Consider the following 17,943-nt stretch of genomic DNA (forward strand, 5'->3'; position numbering starts at 1 on the left):
TTTAACAGATGTTATTGGTCACATACACGTGTTAGACAGATGTTACTGGTCACATACACGTGTTTAACAGATGTTATTGGTCACATACACGTGTTTAACAGATGTTATTGGTCACATACACGTGTTTAGCAGATGTTATTGCGGGTGTAGCAAAATGCTTATTTTTCTAGCTCCCAACAGTGCAGTAATATCTAACAATACACACAAATCTAAAGCAAAGGAATGGAAATATTTGGACGAGCAATGTCAGAGCGGCATAGACTAAGATACAGTAGGATAGAATACAGTATATACATATGAGATGAGTAGTACAAAAAATATGTAAACATTATCAAAGTGTCCAGTGATTTCAAGTCATGTCTGTTGTTTTTTTTATCTGATCTCGCATCAGTGAGAATGACTTGGATCTATACTCCTGCTGTAAAAAGATCAAGGGTGTGGGGTTTCCATGTCACCTAGTTCAATAACAAAACCAGTAGCACAAATAGAACGCAAAGGGGAAGTTTATTAGGGATTTTGGTGCACGGGGAATTCACCAATCACCTCACAATCCACAAGCTGTTCCCTTTGTCCATTCTGTTTTCCAAGGGTTATCCTCACACTCGGGTCCTCAGCCAATCCAGCACATAAGGGGGGCAATCCAACATTCCAGGTCACAACAGGCAATCACACAGATTTTTTTTGTTGCTCTCGTTTCTCTCACCCTTCATACCTCTCTTGTCTCTCACCTCCTATGCCCCTTTGTGAAGGCTGCTTCCTCCTTTATCCCCAAGCACTCCCTGGCTTAACGATATACAGTCTTGCCTCGTTGGAGCAGGAAGTCCATATAAGGCTTTGGGGTGGAGCCAGCGACCTGCAAGATATCTCTCCTCGATTACCACTCCCCTCACCTCTTCCTGCCGTCTGCCACACTGTATGTGGGTTATGTACAGTGTGAACAGAGAGAAGTAACTCTAACTCTTATCTTGTGATGCTTGCAGAGAGGAGTTTAAGCAGTACCTCCGACGGCCCGACCTGAAGCAAGAGTTTGTGTCCCAGTGGCAGCAGAGCTATAACAGCATCCCCAAGGACATGAGAGATGACGAGGAGACCAAGGCAGAGCTGCACCAGCGTCTGGATGTAGGCTACAGTAACACAAACGCCATCAAAGCCGTGTCTGTTATGACATTTGCTCATGTCTGTTGTTTTTCCCATTTGCCTGTCAATACTGAGAGTCTGTCTGTCACTATGTTGGTCCGTCTGTCTATCCGTCCGTCCGTCCTTCTGTCTCGTCGGTCTGTCCTTCTGTCTGTGTTTGTCTATCTGTCTCGTCTGGTGTCGTGCCACTGCAGGACCTGCGCGAGCGTCTGTGGGACATCTGTGATAAGCGTAAGGAAGAAGCGGGGCAGGAGCGGGCGGCGATCATGTGCGACGGCTGGCTGGAAGACCACACGGCGGTGCTCATCAACCATTTCTCCACACTAATGCAGGTGATGCTCCTCCCATCCTGTCCATGAACATGTTATCTCAGCATCACCCAGAACCAAATATCACATGCGCTTGCCAGCTGACAATAAAAAGCAAGTTGAAATGAGTTGAAATACTACTATGGCTGTCCCTTTAAAACAACACATCACTGCACTTTAAAACAACGCGTATCACTGGTGTATGTGACAATAAAACATAAAAAAAAAAAATATATATATATATATATATATATATATATATCTAAATATATACAGTACCAGTCAAAAGTTTGGCGACACCTACTCATTCCAGGATTTTTCTTTATTTTTACTATTTTCTACATTGTAGAATAATAGTGAAGACATCAAAACTATGAAATAACACATGGAATCATGTAGTAACCATAACAAGTTTTAAACAAATCAAAATATATGTTATATTTGAGATTCTTCAAAGTAGCCACCCTTCGCCTTGATGACAGCGTTGCACACTCTTGGCATTCTCTCAACCAGCTTCATGAGGTAGTCACCTGAAATGGCAAGAACAGCCATATTATGGCAAGAACAACTCAAATAATCAAAGAGAAGTGACAGTCCATCATTACTTTAAGACATGAAGGTCAATCAATGCTTTAAAATTTCAGGAACTTTTAAAGTTTCTTCAAGTCTAGTCACAAAGCCCATCAAGCGCTATGATGAAACTGTCTCTCATGAGGACCGCCACAGGAAAGGAAGACCCAGAGTTACCTCTGCTGCAGAGGATAAGTTCATTAGAGTTAACTGCCCAAATGCTTCACAGATTTCATGTACAGTCACATCTCAACATTAACTGTTCCAAGGAGACTGCGTGAATCTGGTCTTCAGGATCGAATTGCTGCAAAGAAACCACTACTAAAGGACACCATTAAGAAGAAGAGACTTACTTTGGCCAAGAAACACAATCAATGGACATTAGACCGGTGGAAATCTGTCCTTTGGTCTGATGAGTCCAAATTTGAGGTTTTTGGTTCCAACCACCGTGTGGTTATCGACATAACTTATATGCCGATAAACATAACTATATCGACATAACCTGAAGGGCCGCTCAGCAAGGAAGAAGCCACTGCTCCAAAACCGCCATAAAAAGCCAGACTATGGTTTGCAACTGCACATGGGGACAAAGATCGTACTTTTTGGAGAAATGTCCTCTGGTCTGATGAAACAAAAATAGAACTGTTTGGCCATAATGACCATTGTTATGTTTGGAGGAAAGAGGGGGAGGCTTACAAGCCAAAGAACACCATCCCAACCGTGAAGCAGGGGGGTGGCAGCATCATGTTGTGGGGGTGCTTTGCTGCAGGAGGGACTGGTGCACTTCACAAAATAGATGGCTTCATGAGGAAGGTAAATTATGTGGATATATTGAAGCAACATCTCAAGACATTAGTCAGGAAGTTAAAGCTTGGTCGTAAATGGGTCTTCCAAATGGACAATTACTCCAAGCATACTTCCAAAGTTGTGACAAAATAACTTAAGGACAACAAAGTCCAGGTATTGGAGTGGCCATCACAAAGCCCTGACCTCAATCCCATAGAAAATTTGTGGCCAGAACTTAAAAAGCTTGTGTGAGCAAGGAGGCCTACAAACCTGGCTCAGTTACACCACCTCTGTCAGGAGGAATGGGCCAAAATTCACCCAACTTATTGTGGGAAGCTTGTGGTAGGCTACCTGAAACATTTGACCCAAGTTAAACAATTTAAAGGCAATGCTACCAAATACTAATTGAGTGTATGTTAACTTCTGACCCACTGGGAATGTGATGAAATAAATAAAAGCTGAAATAAATCATTCTCTCTACTATTATTTTGACATTTCACATTCTTAAAATAAAGTGGTGATCCAAACTGACCTCAAACAGGGAATTTTTACTAGGTTTAAATGTCAGGAATTGTGAACAAACTGAGTGTAAATGTATTTGGCTCAGGTGTATGTAAACTTCCGACTTCAACTGTGTATATATATATTTTTAAATCCAGGACTAGGCTTAATATGTGTCTGGGAAACCATCCCTAATTGTTAAATCTGTCATGAGCGACTGTGTAATTGCTTACGTGTATTAGTGAAAACGGGAATGTTTCAGGTTTGGTTTTTATCTCCATTTCGAGGTTTGTTAGCTCCTTGGCTGAAACGCACACCGATGTACTAATGTTGTCCTCCTCCAGGTGGAAGTGGACCGATTCCAGGACTCTCTACGTCTCCTGCGGGATTACTACACAGGCATGTACAAACAGGTGCTGTCGGAGGCGGGGCCAGAATTCACCTGTATTCCACTGCTAGACATCGTGGCGCTGGAGGAGCCAGGAAACCAGACTGACAAATCCAAAAGGCAAGCAGAAGGCTGCTGCTCAGGGGAAGGGATTCGTCCAGATTCATCCGAAATACCTAGGGTGTATTCACTAGAAACCATTCTGAACCAAATGGAAGCAAACAGGGAGGGACTAATCTACATTCGTCCAATAATATAACTCCTGTTTTGGTTGCAAAACAGTTTTTTTCCATTGAAAAATGTTTTGCTACGGTGCGCCCTAATGAATACACACCTGCTTTTCTGACAGTTATTCTCCATTGATGTATAATAGAAACTGACCTAGCTAGCTGCTCTCCCCTAGCCCAAATCCAGATTTTCTGTCAGTTATTATCCGTTTATGCCGAGCATAATGAAGTGGCCTTTTGCGCAGCCAATCACAGCACGGACCCATTTGATCTGGTATGCCCAATGCCAGTCAGGGAGAGTCACAGCTATTTCAATAGTTAATACCTTTGCTTATTTTGGGGGAATTTACAGTATAAGGTTTTCATCAATTGTTACTGTCGTCTCATCATCAAACACTCCTGTCCCTCCAGTTCTGAAAGAGTCACCAAGAGTGCTGGTAAAAGAGACTGTGAAGGAGACGAGAAGAAGAAAACCAAAGTGTAAGAGAAAGCACTGCCCAATGTACCTCTCACCTTGGTCAAATATAGACACGTCAAAGGGATATTTCCTACTAAAACAATATTGTAGAACTTTGTTTCACATAAGTCCACTGTTAATGCAATCCCATGGTTTGTTTTGCATGTCAGGTTTTCAAGATAAGTCACTTTCAGGACAGAGCAAGAACTTCCATTGATGATGCGTTTTTGCATCGTGTGATTTTGTTCGTCTGTTATTGCAGTGTTCCACTGATTCCCCGCAGACCTCCCTCTACCGAAGTGGCCTCTATGAAACAGAAGGGCTTCCAGGACCCCGACGAGAAGCTGCTGCATGACATCTATCAGACTGCTCTGACAGCCATCAACAACATGGTGAAGAAGTGTGTGTGTGTGTGTGTGTGTGTGTGTGTGTGTGTGTGTGTGTGTGTGTGTGTGTGTGTGTGTGTGTGTGTGTGTGTGTGTGTGTGTGTGTGTGTGTGTGTGTGTGTGTGTGTGTGTGTGTGTGTGTGTGTGAGCGTATGTATGTGTTTCACATGGGTAGTTGTGTGTGTCCAGGTGTCAGTGGAGGCGGCTCAACGCGAGGCAGAGGAGAATGAGGAGGCTCAGCAGCAGATGGATAGAGAACGGCTACAGAGAATGTCCCAAGCCTCCGCCTCCACTGCAGCCGCCGCAGCCAACTCTGGCAAGGACAAGAAGAAAGCTGGCACCAAGAAGAAAGGTTGGACTTATTCTACCCCAGTGGTTTTCAAATCCGAGCCTGGAGGTCCGGAGTACTGCTGGTTTTCTGTTCTACCTGAAAATAATTGTACCCAACTGGTGTTCCAGGTCTAAATCAGTCCTTTATTAGAGGGGAACAATGAAAATCACCAGCTTCAAGGTCCAGATTTGGATTTGCCCCGTACTCTCTCTCACTCCACAATCCTTTTTTAGGCCCCCCCTCCCCTGCTCAGGAGCCCAGCCCACCCCCTGCCCCAGAGGAAGATTCAGAGGAGGTCTGCAAGAGGGCCATACGGAACAAAATCAGACAGGAGTATGCTGCAGCTCTCGACCATGAAGGTACCAAACTACAGCATTGGCTGTAGAGCCCAAATACCACCCTATTCCCTATATAGGTAATAGGGTGGATGCAGCCTTCCCCAGCGGGGACACCCATGCATAACCCACAAGACATGCCACCAGAGGTCTCTTCACAATCCCCAAGTCCAGAGCAGACTATGGGAAATATACAGTACTACATAGAGCCATGACTACATGAATCTCCACATCAGGTAACTGATGCAATTTCTTTTTAAACAGGTAAAAATGGACTGGCCTTATGGACCAGCGGGGACTGTGAAGTAACACAAACATAGGCACAGACACATACACATACACACACATGATAACATACGCGCTATACACACACGTACACATGGATTTTGTGTTGTAGCTACGTGATAGTGGAGTATGGGCCTGAGGGCTACACACTTAGTGTGTTGTAGCTACGTGGTAGTGAAGTATGGGCCTGAGGGCTACACACTTAGTGTGTTGTGAATTCTGTCATGAATGTATTGTAATGTATTTAAAACTGTATAACTGAAGAGTAGCTGGCAGCAGCTGATGGGGATCCATAACAAATATAAAGGCTTTTTTACGTGCCCCTCCACCCCACCCTCCCAGACAGTGCAGTGAAGGTACGCGTGGAGCTGGTCAAGGCCTGTGCTCTGTGCATGGTGAGGGTCCTGCACAGACAGGCAGAGCAGGCCTTCAGGACCATGGAGGAGTGGCTGGGAGCCCGCTTCCTGTCTGAGATGAACAGGTATACTCCGGCAATGAAGTTCCCCCTAGGTACAGGTCTAGGATCAGCTTCCCCTCCCCAATCCTAACCTTAACCATTAGTGGGGATTAAAATGCTAAACTGACCCAAGATCAGCATCTAGGGTCAACTTTACCCTACTTCTCTGTCCCCCCAGCATTGACCAGCTGGCTGAGGTGGTGCGTCACCACATCGAGTCGGCCGCCAAGCTCCAGAGTGAGCTGATGCTGGTATGCACAGACTTCTTCCTGAACGGGGACATGCGGGTTGTTGTCAGCCCCCCTAACCCTCCCCGCCCCGCCCCTTTGGAGCTTCCCACAGACAGCACTCTCACCATCCTTCAGTTGGAGGCCTTCTACCGCCAGCTACGCAAGGTGGCGCCCACAGGTCTGCAACATTAATATATGTACACAGTATTACCCAAGTATATGTACTAATCTATGTCATTATCAGTGGTGGAACAAGTACTCAATTGTCATACTTGAGTAAAAGTAAAGTTACCTTAATAGAAAATGACTCAAGTAAGAGTCACCCAGTAAAATGCTTACTTGAGTAAAAGTCTAAAAGTATTTGGTTTTAAAAATACTTAAGTATTAAAAGTAAATGGAATTGCTAAAATGTACTTAAGGATCAAAAGTAAAAGTATAAATAATTTAAAATTCCTTATATTAAGCAAACCAGTAGGGATGAACAGGGATGTTTTCTTGATAAGTGTGTGAATTGGACAATTTTCCTGTCAAAATGTACTTTTGGGTGTCAGGGAAAATGTATGGAGCAAAATAAAAGTAAATGTTGCCAAAAATATAAATAGTAAAGGACAGTACCAACAAAAAATACATAAGTAGTACTTTAAAGTATTTTCACTGAAGTACTTTACGCCACTGGTAATTATATATTTATAGTAACATTAAATAGTACCCGCAAAACACCAGTCTCAACGTCAAAAGTGAAGAGGCGAATCCGGGATGCTGGCCTTCTAGTTCAGAGTTCCTCTGTCCAGTGTCTGTGTTCTTTTGCCCATCTTAATATTTTATTTTTATTGGCCAGTCTGAGATGTGGTTTTTTCTTTGCTACTCTGCCTAGAAGGCCAGCATCCCAGAGTCGCCTCTTCACTGTTGACGTTGAGACTGGTGTTTTGCAGGTACTATTCAATGAAGCTGCCAGTTGAGGACTTGTGAGGCGTAAATACTCATGTACTTGTCCTCTTGCTCAGTTGTGCACCGGGGCCTCCCACTCCTCTTTCTATTCTGGTTCTGGTTAGAAGCAGTTTGCGCTGTTCTGTGACGAGAGTAGTACACAGATTTGTACAAGATCTTCAGTTTCTTGAACATTTCTCGCATGGAATAAGCCTTCATTTCTCAGAAGAAAGTCTTTGTTTCTGGCCATTTTGAGCCTGTAATCAAACCCACAAATGCTGATGTTCCAGATACTCAACTAGTCTAAAGAAGGCCAGTTTTATTGCTTCTTTAATCAGTACAACAGTTGTCAGCTGTGCTAACATAATTGCAAAAGGGTTTTCTAATGAACAATGTCTTTTAAAATGATAAACTTGGATTAGCTAACACAACGTGACATTGGAACACAGGAGTGTTCAATAGTCATAGAGAGCAACAATAGTCATTTACAACATTAACAATGTCTACACTGTATTTCTGATACATTTTATATCATTTTAATGGACAAAAAAAAATAATTTTTTTTTCAAAAACAAGGACATTTCTAAGTGACCCCAAACTTTTGAATGGTAATGTAGGTGGGTCGTTGGATTCCCCTGATTTATGTGAATCTCAATTGTATTTCTTTGATTCCTCATGTCCTTTTTTCTCACTTCCTTCTCAAAATGCATTGGAGGAGGAGACCCGAGGTTTCTCTCCTCTGACCTCCTCCAATGCATTTTAATAAGGAGGTGAGGAGAAAGGATGCGAGGAATCAAGGATTTATCAACTGATACGCTTGAGATTCATCCATCGACTCTGTGTGTCCCGTCAGGTGTGCAGTGCAGTACTGACTTCTGGGAGATCCTGCAGGAGATCACCTCTCTGAACATGGGGACCAACGCTCTGCCAGACCCCTGGATGCACATCTCAGAGTCTCAGGTACACTCACTGGCTGGCTGTCTGGTTGGCTGACGGACTGACTGACTCACTGACTGACTACCTGGCTGACTCACTGACTGACTGGCCGACTCACAGACTGGCTGAATGGCCGACTCACAGACTGACTGAATGGCCGACTCACAGACTGACTGACTGGCCGACTCACAGACTGGCTGAATGGCCGACTCACAGACTGACTGACTGGCCGACTCACAGACTGGCTGAATGGCCAACTCACAGACTGACTGAATGGCCGACTCACAGACTGACTGACTGGCCGACTCACAGACTGACTGACTGGCCGACTCACAGACTGACTGACTGGCTGACTGACCCAGTGGCTGGCTGGCTGACAACGCTGACTGACTCACTCACTGGCTGACTCACTGGCTGACTGACTGACCAACTCACTGACTGACCCACTGGCTCACTGACCCGCTGGCTGACCGACTGACCCGCTGGCTGACTGACTCACTCACTGGCTGACTGACTGACCAACTCACTGACTGACTCGCTGGTTGACTGGCTCACTGATCCGCTGGCTGACTGACTGACTCACTGACCCACTGGCTGACTGTCTGTCTGACTGACTGACTGAATGGCCGACTCACAGACTGACTGACTGGCCGACTCACAGACTGACTGACTGGCCGACTCACAGACTGACTGACTGGCTGACTGACCCAGTGGCTGGCTGGCTGACAACGCTGACTGACTCACTCACTGGCTGACTCACTGGCTGACTGACTGACCAACTCACTGACTGACCCACTGGCTCACTGACCCAGTCACTGACTGACTGACTGACCCGCTGACTGACTGGCTGGCTGACTGACTGGCTGGCTGACTCACTGACTGACCCATTGGCTGACTGACCCATTGGCTGACTGACCCATTGGCTGACTGACCCATTGGCTGACTGACCCATTGGCTGACTGACCCATTGGCTGACTGACCCATTGGCTGACTGGCTGACTGACCCATTGGCTGACCCAATGGCTAACTGACCCATTGGCTGACTGACTAACTGACTGGCTGGCTGGCTGACTGACTGACCCATTGGCTTGACTGATTGACTGACTGACTGACCCATTGGCTGGCTGACTGACTGACTGACTGGCTGGCTGACTCACAACTTGGCTACTAGGGTGTCATCACGGCCACAAACAGTCATGTTCTCACGAACAGACATGGAGTGTGTGTGTGTGTTTGTTTTGTGTTTGTGTGAAATGTGTGTGTGTGTGTAGCTGGTGGAGCTGGTGTCGATGCTAACCCAGAACACAGAGATGCTGGACTGGCGTCAGTTCCTGCTGAGTGCCGCCCTCCCCTGGCCCACCCCTACTCTGCCTCAGCTGCTCCAAGTGTTGGCCCGCTTCAAGATGGAGGACGCTGGGGCCACAGGGTCTTTGACTGAGGAGCAGTACTTAAAGGTACCTTCCTACGCTATGGGGTGAGGTTTCCCCTAGGTACAGATCTAGGATCAGCTTCTCCTTCCCCAATCCTAACCTTAATCATCAGTGGGGGAAATGCTAAACTGACCCATGATCAGATTCAAGGGGAAACTTCACCATATACCACCTACCTACAGTACACTACCAGCTATTCAACAAACTCTACTATCACCATCACGTTTCCCATTACACACAGTGATATTAGCACTTTTTAAACATATGGCAGTCAAATCTTTATGTCTTGGTTAGCATCAAATGATGGCTGCCAAAATTCATGAATTACACATCATTACAGGTGGTAGGTGAAGACTTGACATTGTCGCTCATACTGTGATACCTGGTTGACATGTATGAATGAATCATATTTTCTTGCTTCATTATTAGGTTGAGCTGTGGTTCCCCAGTGAGCGGGCACTGTCCATTCCCGAAGACCTGTCTGAGCCACTTCCTTACGATCGCTTGGCTAATCTACGGAAGGTACACATAGCAACGACACCCAGACCTGGATTCAAATACTATTCAAAATCTTTTAAATACTTTTAGTGCTGAGTTAAGCCTGCCTGGAGTGTCAGATGGGCAGGGTTTGCAGTTTTGAGACTACTCTATTGGTTCCATTGTGCCAGGCAAGCTCAACCAAGCCCAAATAAGGTATTTTAAATTATTTTAAATAGTATTTGAACCCAGGTCTCACAACAACCAACTGCTTGAATTTATAAATGGAACAATACAAATCATCACACAATGTTGCATTGATAACTCATCTGCAAATATTTCTTGCAGTTTTTCTTCCTGCTTTTCGCCGACTCCGATTGCTCGCCAGCTCGTGTCGACTACGTGACCATGCTGCTGTACTTCGCCGCCCACCCTGACCCTACGCAGGGCTTTGTCCGAGCTCTCAGTGTCGTCATGGGACAGCCGCTTCGTCACCAGTCTAGCAGTAGACTTCTCAAGGTTGTGAAGCAGCATCCTATTCCCTTATATAGTGTCCCGACTCTAGTCAAAAGGAGTGTACTATATAGTGTCCCGACTCTAGTCAAAAGGACTGTACTATATAGTGTCCCGACTCTAGTCAAAAGGAGTGTACTATATAGTGTCCCGACTCTAGTCAAAAGGAGTGTACTATATAGTGTCCCGACTCTAGTCAAAAGGACTGTACTATATAGTGTCCCGACTCTAGTCAAAAGGAGTGTACTATATAGTGTCCCGACTCTAGTCAAAAGGACTGTACTATATAGTGTCCCGACTCTAGTCAAAAGGGGTGTACTATATAGTGTCCCGACTCTAGTCAAAAGGAGTGTACTATATAGTGTCCCGACTCTAGTCAAAAGGACTGTACTATATAGTGTCCCGACTCTAGTCAAAAGGGGTGTACTATATAGTGTCCCGACTCTAGTCAAAAGGAGTGTACTATATAGTGTCCCGACTCTAGTCAAAAGGGGTGTACTATATAGTGTCCCGACTCTAGTCAAAAGGAGTGTACTATATAGTGTCCCGACTCTAGTCAAAAGGGGTGTACTACATAGTGTCCCGACTCTAGTCAAAAGGGGTGTACTATATAGTGTCCCGACTCTAGTCAAAAGGAGTGTACTACATAGTGTCAATACTCTAGTCAAAAGGGGTGTACTATATAGTGTCCCGACTCTAGTCAAAAGGAGTGTACTATATAGTGTCCCGACTCTAGTCAAAAGGAGTGTACTATATAGTGTCCCGACTCTAGTCAAAAGGAGTGTACTATATAGTGTCCCGACTCTAGTCAAAAGGAGTGTACTATATAGTGTCCCGACTCTAGTCAAAAGGAGTGTACTATATAGTGTCCCGACTCTAGTCAAAAGGAGTGTACTATATAGTGTCCCGACTCTAGTCAACAGGAGTGTACTATATAGTGTCCCGACTCTAGTCAAAAGGAGTGTACTATATAGTGTCCCGACTCTAGTCAAAAGGACTGTACTATATAGTGTCCCGACTCTAGTCAAAAGGAGTGTACTATATAGTGTCCCGACTCTAGTCAAAAGGACTGTACTATATAGTGTCCCGACTCTAGTCAAAAGGACTGTACTATATAGTGTCCCGACTCTAGTCAAAAGGAGTGTACTATATAGTGTCCCGACTCTAGTCAAAAGGGGTGTACTATATAGTGTCCCGACTCTAGTCAAAAGGACTGTACTATATAGTGTCCCGACTCTAGTCAAAAGGAGTGTACTACATAGTGTCAATACTCTAGTCAAAAGGGGTGTACTATATAGTGTCCCGACTCTAGTCAAAAGGAGTGTACTATATAGTGTCCCGACTCTAGTCAAAAGGACTGTACTATATAGTGTCCCGACTCTAGTCAAAAGGAGTGTACTACATAGTGTCAATACTCTAGTCAAAAGGGGTGTACTATATAGTGTCCCGACTCTAGTCAAAAGGAGTGTACTATATAGTGTCCCGACTCTAGTCAAAAGGAGTGTACTATATAGGGGAATATGGTACCGTTTTGGTCTTAACTACACCTCATAGTCCCTATTAGATGTATCATTTGCATATGTTTCAAGTCCAGTGTCATCAACATACTGTATGGTATGTTGATAACTAAGTAGCAGTAGTAGTAGTAATAGCAGTAGCACTAATAGTCGTAGTAGCAGTAATAGTATCAGTATCAGTAGTAGCAATAGCAGTAGTAGTAGCAGCAGTTGTAGTAGTGTCAGTAGTTGCAGTAGTAGTTGTAGCAGTAGTACCAGTAGCTTGGCCTTGGTGGGATAGCTCAGAGCATCTGCTCATTTCTATCCATTGTTTTTTTTGATTAACTGTGAATTTGTAGTCGGTGCCTTACATGGAGGAGGGGCTGAGTGAGTCGACCGAGCTAGAGGAGGAGGTGGAGCCTCAGGGGGGGCCAAGAGGGGAGGAGGGGGTGTCCATGCCTGCCCTCCTCCGAGTTATCTGTCACGGGGGAGCCTGGGGGGCATGCCAGAACCGCTTCCATCCCAACTGGAAGAGTCCTGATGAATATAAAGAGGTACAGGACAGGAGTTTCACTCCCTACTGTAAGATATATATATATATATAAATATAACCTGGTCCCAGATCTGTTTGTGTTGTCATGACAACTCCCTGTCATGACAAGGAGTTAACAGAAACAGATCTGGGACCAGGCTAAGAGACACATATGAAACACTACTTCCCACTTAATCATATTGCTTACGTTGCTGTTTTTTGCCAAATGATATTGCCACTCCTACCTAACACTTCACAGTGATTGGTAGCATTTTGGAAATGCATTTGCAAAAATCAAAAATAACCTCATTTTGATTTACTGGGATGAACTGAACTACCTGGCTGATTGATGAACGATTTCAACAATCAATCCATCAATCAAATGTATTAATAAAGCCCTTTTTTACATCAGCCGATATCTCAACGTGTTGTACAGAAACCCAGCCTAAAACCCAAAACGGCAAGCAATGCAGATGGAGAAGCACGGTGGCTAGGAACAACTCTCTAGAAAGGCCAAAACCTAGGAAGAAACCTAGAGAGGAACCAGGCTCTGAGGGGTGGCCAGTCCTCTTCTGGCTATGCCGGGACATCAATCCGTCTTTTGATTTCAAAAATGTGTACATGTTTGTTTTGGAGCTGCTTGTTAAGTCTAGGATTGTTCTTTACCCACAGGACTTTGTGAAGGTCTACAGAGAACTGGGGTACAAGGTTGAGGACAAGATTCCATTCTCCATCCTATCCCAGCATCCGGTCATACAAGATCTGATCGAGGGCTCTGCTCAATACCAACTCATTGTTAGTATGGACCAATAGAAAACTTCACACTCAAAAGATTAACACACTGTATAGTATTCACAACACGATACCTAGGTTCAAATAGTATCGGCTTTCTTTCACATACTTTGAATGTTTGTTTGGTTCTGCCGAATGGGTGAGATCTGTGTGCTTTTGGGACTGTTTCATTGGTCCCCAAGATTGATCAAGCACAGCTCAAATATTTGAAAGAAAACGACCACTATTTGAATCCAGGTCCAAGCCCATAAAGAAAGACAGTCCCTCTTCACGTTCCTATTGAACAGTGATCAAGCTAACCTCTCCATGCTCTCCCTCTCATTCCCAGGATATTCACCGAGCTCTGCAGGTCCAACAGAGCGAAGGGGAGCCTCTGTCTTTGATGGTGTCTTAAGATAAATATACCACGCAGTTAACTCTCACAAGCCAACCTGAGATTCCCATCCGCTTAGAAATGCAGTTGATTTAAAAATAATTCTGCAAATTATACAGTGCATTATAAAATAAAATAATTAGAATTAATTATTTCAAAATGTTAACCTTCAGTTTATGAATTTACATGCCTCTTTCTTGAAGTGTTTCATTAAAATCACAAAAATGAAGACTTTGTTGTTCTTATGCAGATAATGATTGTGGCTTTAACATATCCTCAACAAACATTGTCCCCAATATCAAATCCAATGTTATTTGACACATACACATGGTTAGCAGATGTTAATGCGAGTGTAGCAAAATGCTTGTGATTCTAGTTCCGACCATGCAGTCATATCTAACAAGTAAGCTAACAATTTCACAACAACTACCTTATACACACAAGAGTAAAGGAATAAGAATATCTTGTGGCAGACCAGGGGGTTGGGTCAAGACGTTTACACAGATCAGACACGGACAGAGTATGATTAGCTCGGTTTCAAGGGTGTTTATTAAACAATAAATCAAAAGGATAGGTCTCCCCCATGACACCCTCTCCAGGATACCGTCTTCTGGGCCCCAGGTCTTGCTGTGTCCTGTCGGGCACACAAACTCCCTCGTCTTAGCTCGGGCACCGTCTCCAACTACACGGAAGTCACCTTACTTCTTTCTCCCTGTTATGGGGCTTGAACAGCTGGTGAGCAATCAGCCCTTGATTAATCACCAACTCCCCAATCAGCCCCAATTAGTCCTGGGCGGCGAGCCCGTCGAGACCTGGCACGTCCAGCAGAGGGAGCCATCGCCTTGTGATGTATACTCCTTCTCTCACCAGGCCTCGGCGAGTCTCCCCCTGGTGGCTGACCTGCTGTAGACCACAATGTACATATATATATATATATATATATATATATATATATATATATATATATATGGATGAGCAATGGCCGAACGGCATAGGCAAGATGCAGTAGATGGCATAGAGTACAGTATATACATATGAGATGAGTAATGTAGGATATGTAAACATTATATAAAGTGGCATTGTTTAAAGTGACTAGTGATACATTTATTACATCAATTTTCCATTATTAAAGTGGCTAATGATGAGTCAGTATGTTGGCAGCAGCCGCTCAAAGTTAGTGATGGCTGTTTAACAGTCTGATGGCCTTGGGATATAAGTTGTTTTTCAGTCTCTCAGTCCCAGCTTTGATGCACCTGTACTGACCTCGCCTTCTGGATGGTAGCGGGGTGAACAGGCAGTGGCTTGGGTAGTTATTGTCCTTGATGATTTGTTTGGCCTTTCTGTGACATCGGGTGCTGTAGGTGTCCTGGAGGGCAGGTAGTTTGCCCCCGGTGATGCGTTGTGCAGACCTCACTACCCTCTGAGCCTTACGGTTGTGGGTGGAGCAGTTGCCGTACCAGGTGGTGATACAGCCCGACAGGATGCTCTCGATTGTGCATCTGTAAAAGTTTGTCAGTGTTTTTGGTGACTTGCGCCTTCTTCACCACGCTGTCTGTGTGGGTGGACCATTTCAGTTTGTCCGTGATGTTTACGCCGAGGAACTTAACTTTCCACCTTCTCCACTACTGTCCCGTCGATTTGGATAGGGGGGTGTTCCCTCTGCTGTTTCCTGAAATCCACAATCATCTCCTTTGTTTTGTTGACGTTGAGTGAGAGGTTATTTTCCTGACACCACACTCCGAGGGCCCTCACTTCCTCCCTGTAGGCCGTCTCGTCGTTATTGGTAATCAAGCCTGCCACTGTAGTGTCGTCTGCAATCTTGATGATTGAGTTGGAGGCGTGCATGGCCATGCAGTCATGGGTGAACAGGGAGTACAGGAGAGGGCTGAGAACGCACTCTTGTGGGGCCCCAGTGTTGAGGATCAGCGGGGTGGAGATGTTGTTTCCTACCCTCACCACCTGGGGTCGGGCCGTCAGAAAGTCCAGGACCCAGTTGCACAGGGCGGGGTTGAGACCCAGGACCTGGAGCTTAATGATGAACTTGGAGGGTACTATGGTGTTGAATGCTGAGCTGTAATCGATGAACAGCATTCTTACATAGGTATTCCTCTTGTCCAGATGGGTAAGGGCAGTGTGCAGTGTGATTGCGTCGTCTTTGGACCTATTTTGGCGGTAAGCAAATTGGAGTGGCTCTAGGGTGTCAGGTAGGGTGAAGGTGATATGATCCTTGACTAGTCTCTCAAAGCATTTCATGATGACGGAAGTGAGTGCTACTAGTCATTTAGTTCAGTTACCTTAGCTTTCTTGGGAACAGGAACAATGCTGGCACTCTTGAAGCATGTGGGAACAGCTGACTGGGATAGGGATTGATTGAATATGTCCGTAAACACACCAGCCAGCTGGTCTGCACATGCTCTGATAGATGGTTAATAGATGTTCAATTCATTGTCAACAAACTATTCAACTGTCAACTATTAGATTTAAATATATGGCTCTGCCTAAACCTAACCCTAGCAGCCTAAGTTAACCCTAAACCTAACCCTAGCATCCTAACTTAACCCTAAACCTAACACTAGCAGCCTAAGTTAACCCTAAACCTAACCTTAGCAGCCTAAGTTAACCCTAGCAGCTTAAGTTAACCCTAAACCTAACCCTAGCAGCCTAAGTTAACCCTAGCAGCCTAAGTTAACCCTAACCCTAGCACCCTAAGTTAACCCCAACCCTAGCAGCCTAAGTTAACCCTAACCCTAGCAGCCCAAGTTAACCCTAACCCTAGCACCCTAAGTTAACCCTAAACCTAACCCTAGCAGCCTAAGTTAACCCTAGCAGCCTAAGTTAACCCTAAACCTAACCCTAGCAGCTTAAATTAACCCTAACCCTAACAGCCTAAGTTAACCCTAACCCTAGCAGCCTAAGTTAACCCTAACCCTAGCAGCCTAAGTTAACCCTAACCCTAGCAGCCTAAGTTAACCCTAACCCTAGCAGCCTAAGTTAACCCTTACCCTAGCAGCCCCTCCCATCCTCTAGCCCCTCCCCATCCTTGAGATCAGCATGGTCACTGCCCCTCCCCATCCTCTAGCACCTCCCCATCCTTTAGATCAGAGTGGTCACTGCCCCTCCCCATTCTCTAGCCCCTCCCCATCTTTTAGATAAGTGTGGTCACTGCCCCTCCCCATCCTCTAGCATCTCCCCATCCTTTAGATCAGCATGGTCACTGCCCCTCCCCATTCTCTAGCACCTCCCCATCTTTTAGATAAGTGTGGTCACTGCCCCTCCCCATCCTCTAGATCAGCATGGTCACTGCCCCTCCCCATCCTCTAGCACCTCCCCATCCTTTAGATCAGCATGGTCACTGCCCCTCCCCATCCTCTAGCACCTCCCCATCCTTTAGATCAGCATGGTCACTGCCCCTCCCCATCCTCTAGCACCTCCCCATCCTTTAGATCAGCATGGTCACTGCCCCTCCCCATTCTCTAGCCCCTCCCCATCCTTGAGATCAGCATGGTCACTGCCCCTCCCCATCCTTTAGCCCCTCCCCATCCTTGAGATCAGCATGGTCACTGCCCCTCCCCATCCTTTAGCACCTCCCCATCCTTTAGATCAGCATGGTCACTGCCCCTCCCCATCCTCTAGCACCTCCCCATCCTTGAGATCAGTGTGGTCACTGCCCCTCCCCATTCTCTAGCCCCTCCCCATCTTTTAGATAAGTGTGGTCACTGCCCGGCCTCAGTCCCGTGAGAACCAGAGTGGGACTCGGCCCCTCCCAACCTACTTTGAAGAATCTCAAATATGAAATATATTTAGTTTAACACTTTTTTGGTTACCCACGTGATTCCATATGTGTTGTTTTGATGTCTTCTAGTATTCTACAATGCAGAAAATAGTAAAAATAAATAAAAACCTTTGAATGAGTAGGTGTCGCCAAACTTTTGACTGGTACTGTAGATTAGGGGAAATAATAAGCGATTAGAGAGGGCTGTCAGGCAGATGAAGGTGCTGGCGAGTCTTCTCTCCTCAGACAGGCCCGTCTCGCACGAGAACATGGCGACGAAGGGAACAGACTGTACAG

The 17,943-nt window shown here is 45.3% G+C and overlaps 1 protein-coding gene across 4 annotated transcripts in view; it reads left to right on the plus strand.

Moving 5' to 3' along the window:
- Positions 1-14,103, plus strand: part of spef2 (sperm flagellar and cilia associated 2) — a 47,829-nt gene extending 33,726 nt beyond the window's left edge. For all 4 annotated transcript variants that reach the window (XM_021605192.3, XM_021605193.3, XM_090236935.1 and 1 more), the window contains 16 exons: positions 981-1,119; positions 1,332-1,469; positions 3,647-3,810; positions 4,329-4,397; positions 4,637-4,766; positions 4,950-5,112; positions 5,325-5,450; positions 6,054-6,192; positions 6,347-6,576; positions 8,179-8,285; positions 9,533-9,715; positions 10,121-10,213; positions 10,517-10,687; positions 12,537-12,731; positions 13,382-13,504; positions 13,830-14,103. In XM_021605192.3, the coding sequence (XP_021460867.3) occupies positions 981-1,119; positions 1,332-1,469; positions 3,647-3,810; positions 4,329-4,397; positions 4,637-4,766; positions 4,950-5,112; positions 5,325-5,450; positions 6,054-6,192; positions 6,347-6,576; positions 8,179-8,285; positions 9,533-9,715; positions 10,121-10,213; positions 10,517-10,687; positions 12,537-12,731; positions 13,382-13,504; positions 13,830-13,895 (2,236 nt within the window). In that variant the 3' untranslated portion in view covers positions 13,896-14,103. The remainder of the gene's footprint in view (positions 1-980; positions 1,120-1,331; positions 1,470-3,646; positions 3,811-4,328; positions 4,398-4,636; positions 4,767-4,949; positions 5,113-5,324; positions 5,451-6,053; positions 6,193-6,346; positions 6,577-8,178; positions 8,286-9,532; positions 9,716-10,120; positions 10,214-10,516; positions 10,688-12,536; positions 12,732-13,381; positions 13,505-13,829) is intronic.
- The last annotated feature ends 3,840 nt before the right edge of the window (positions 14,104-17,943 follow it).

This window comes from Oncorhynchus mykiss, chromosome 6, assembly GCF_057628025.1.
Source record: "Oncorhynchus mykiss isolate SJ-2025 chromosome 6, ASM5762802v1, whole genome shotgun sequence".
Classification (NCBI taxonomy): domain Eukaryota; kingdom Metazoa; phylum Chordata; class Actinopteri; order Salmoniformes; family Salmonidae; genus Oncorhynchus; species Oncorhynchus mykiss.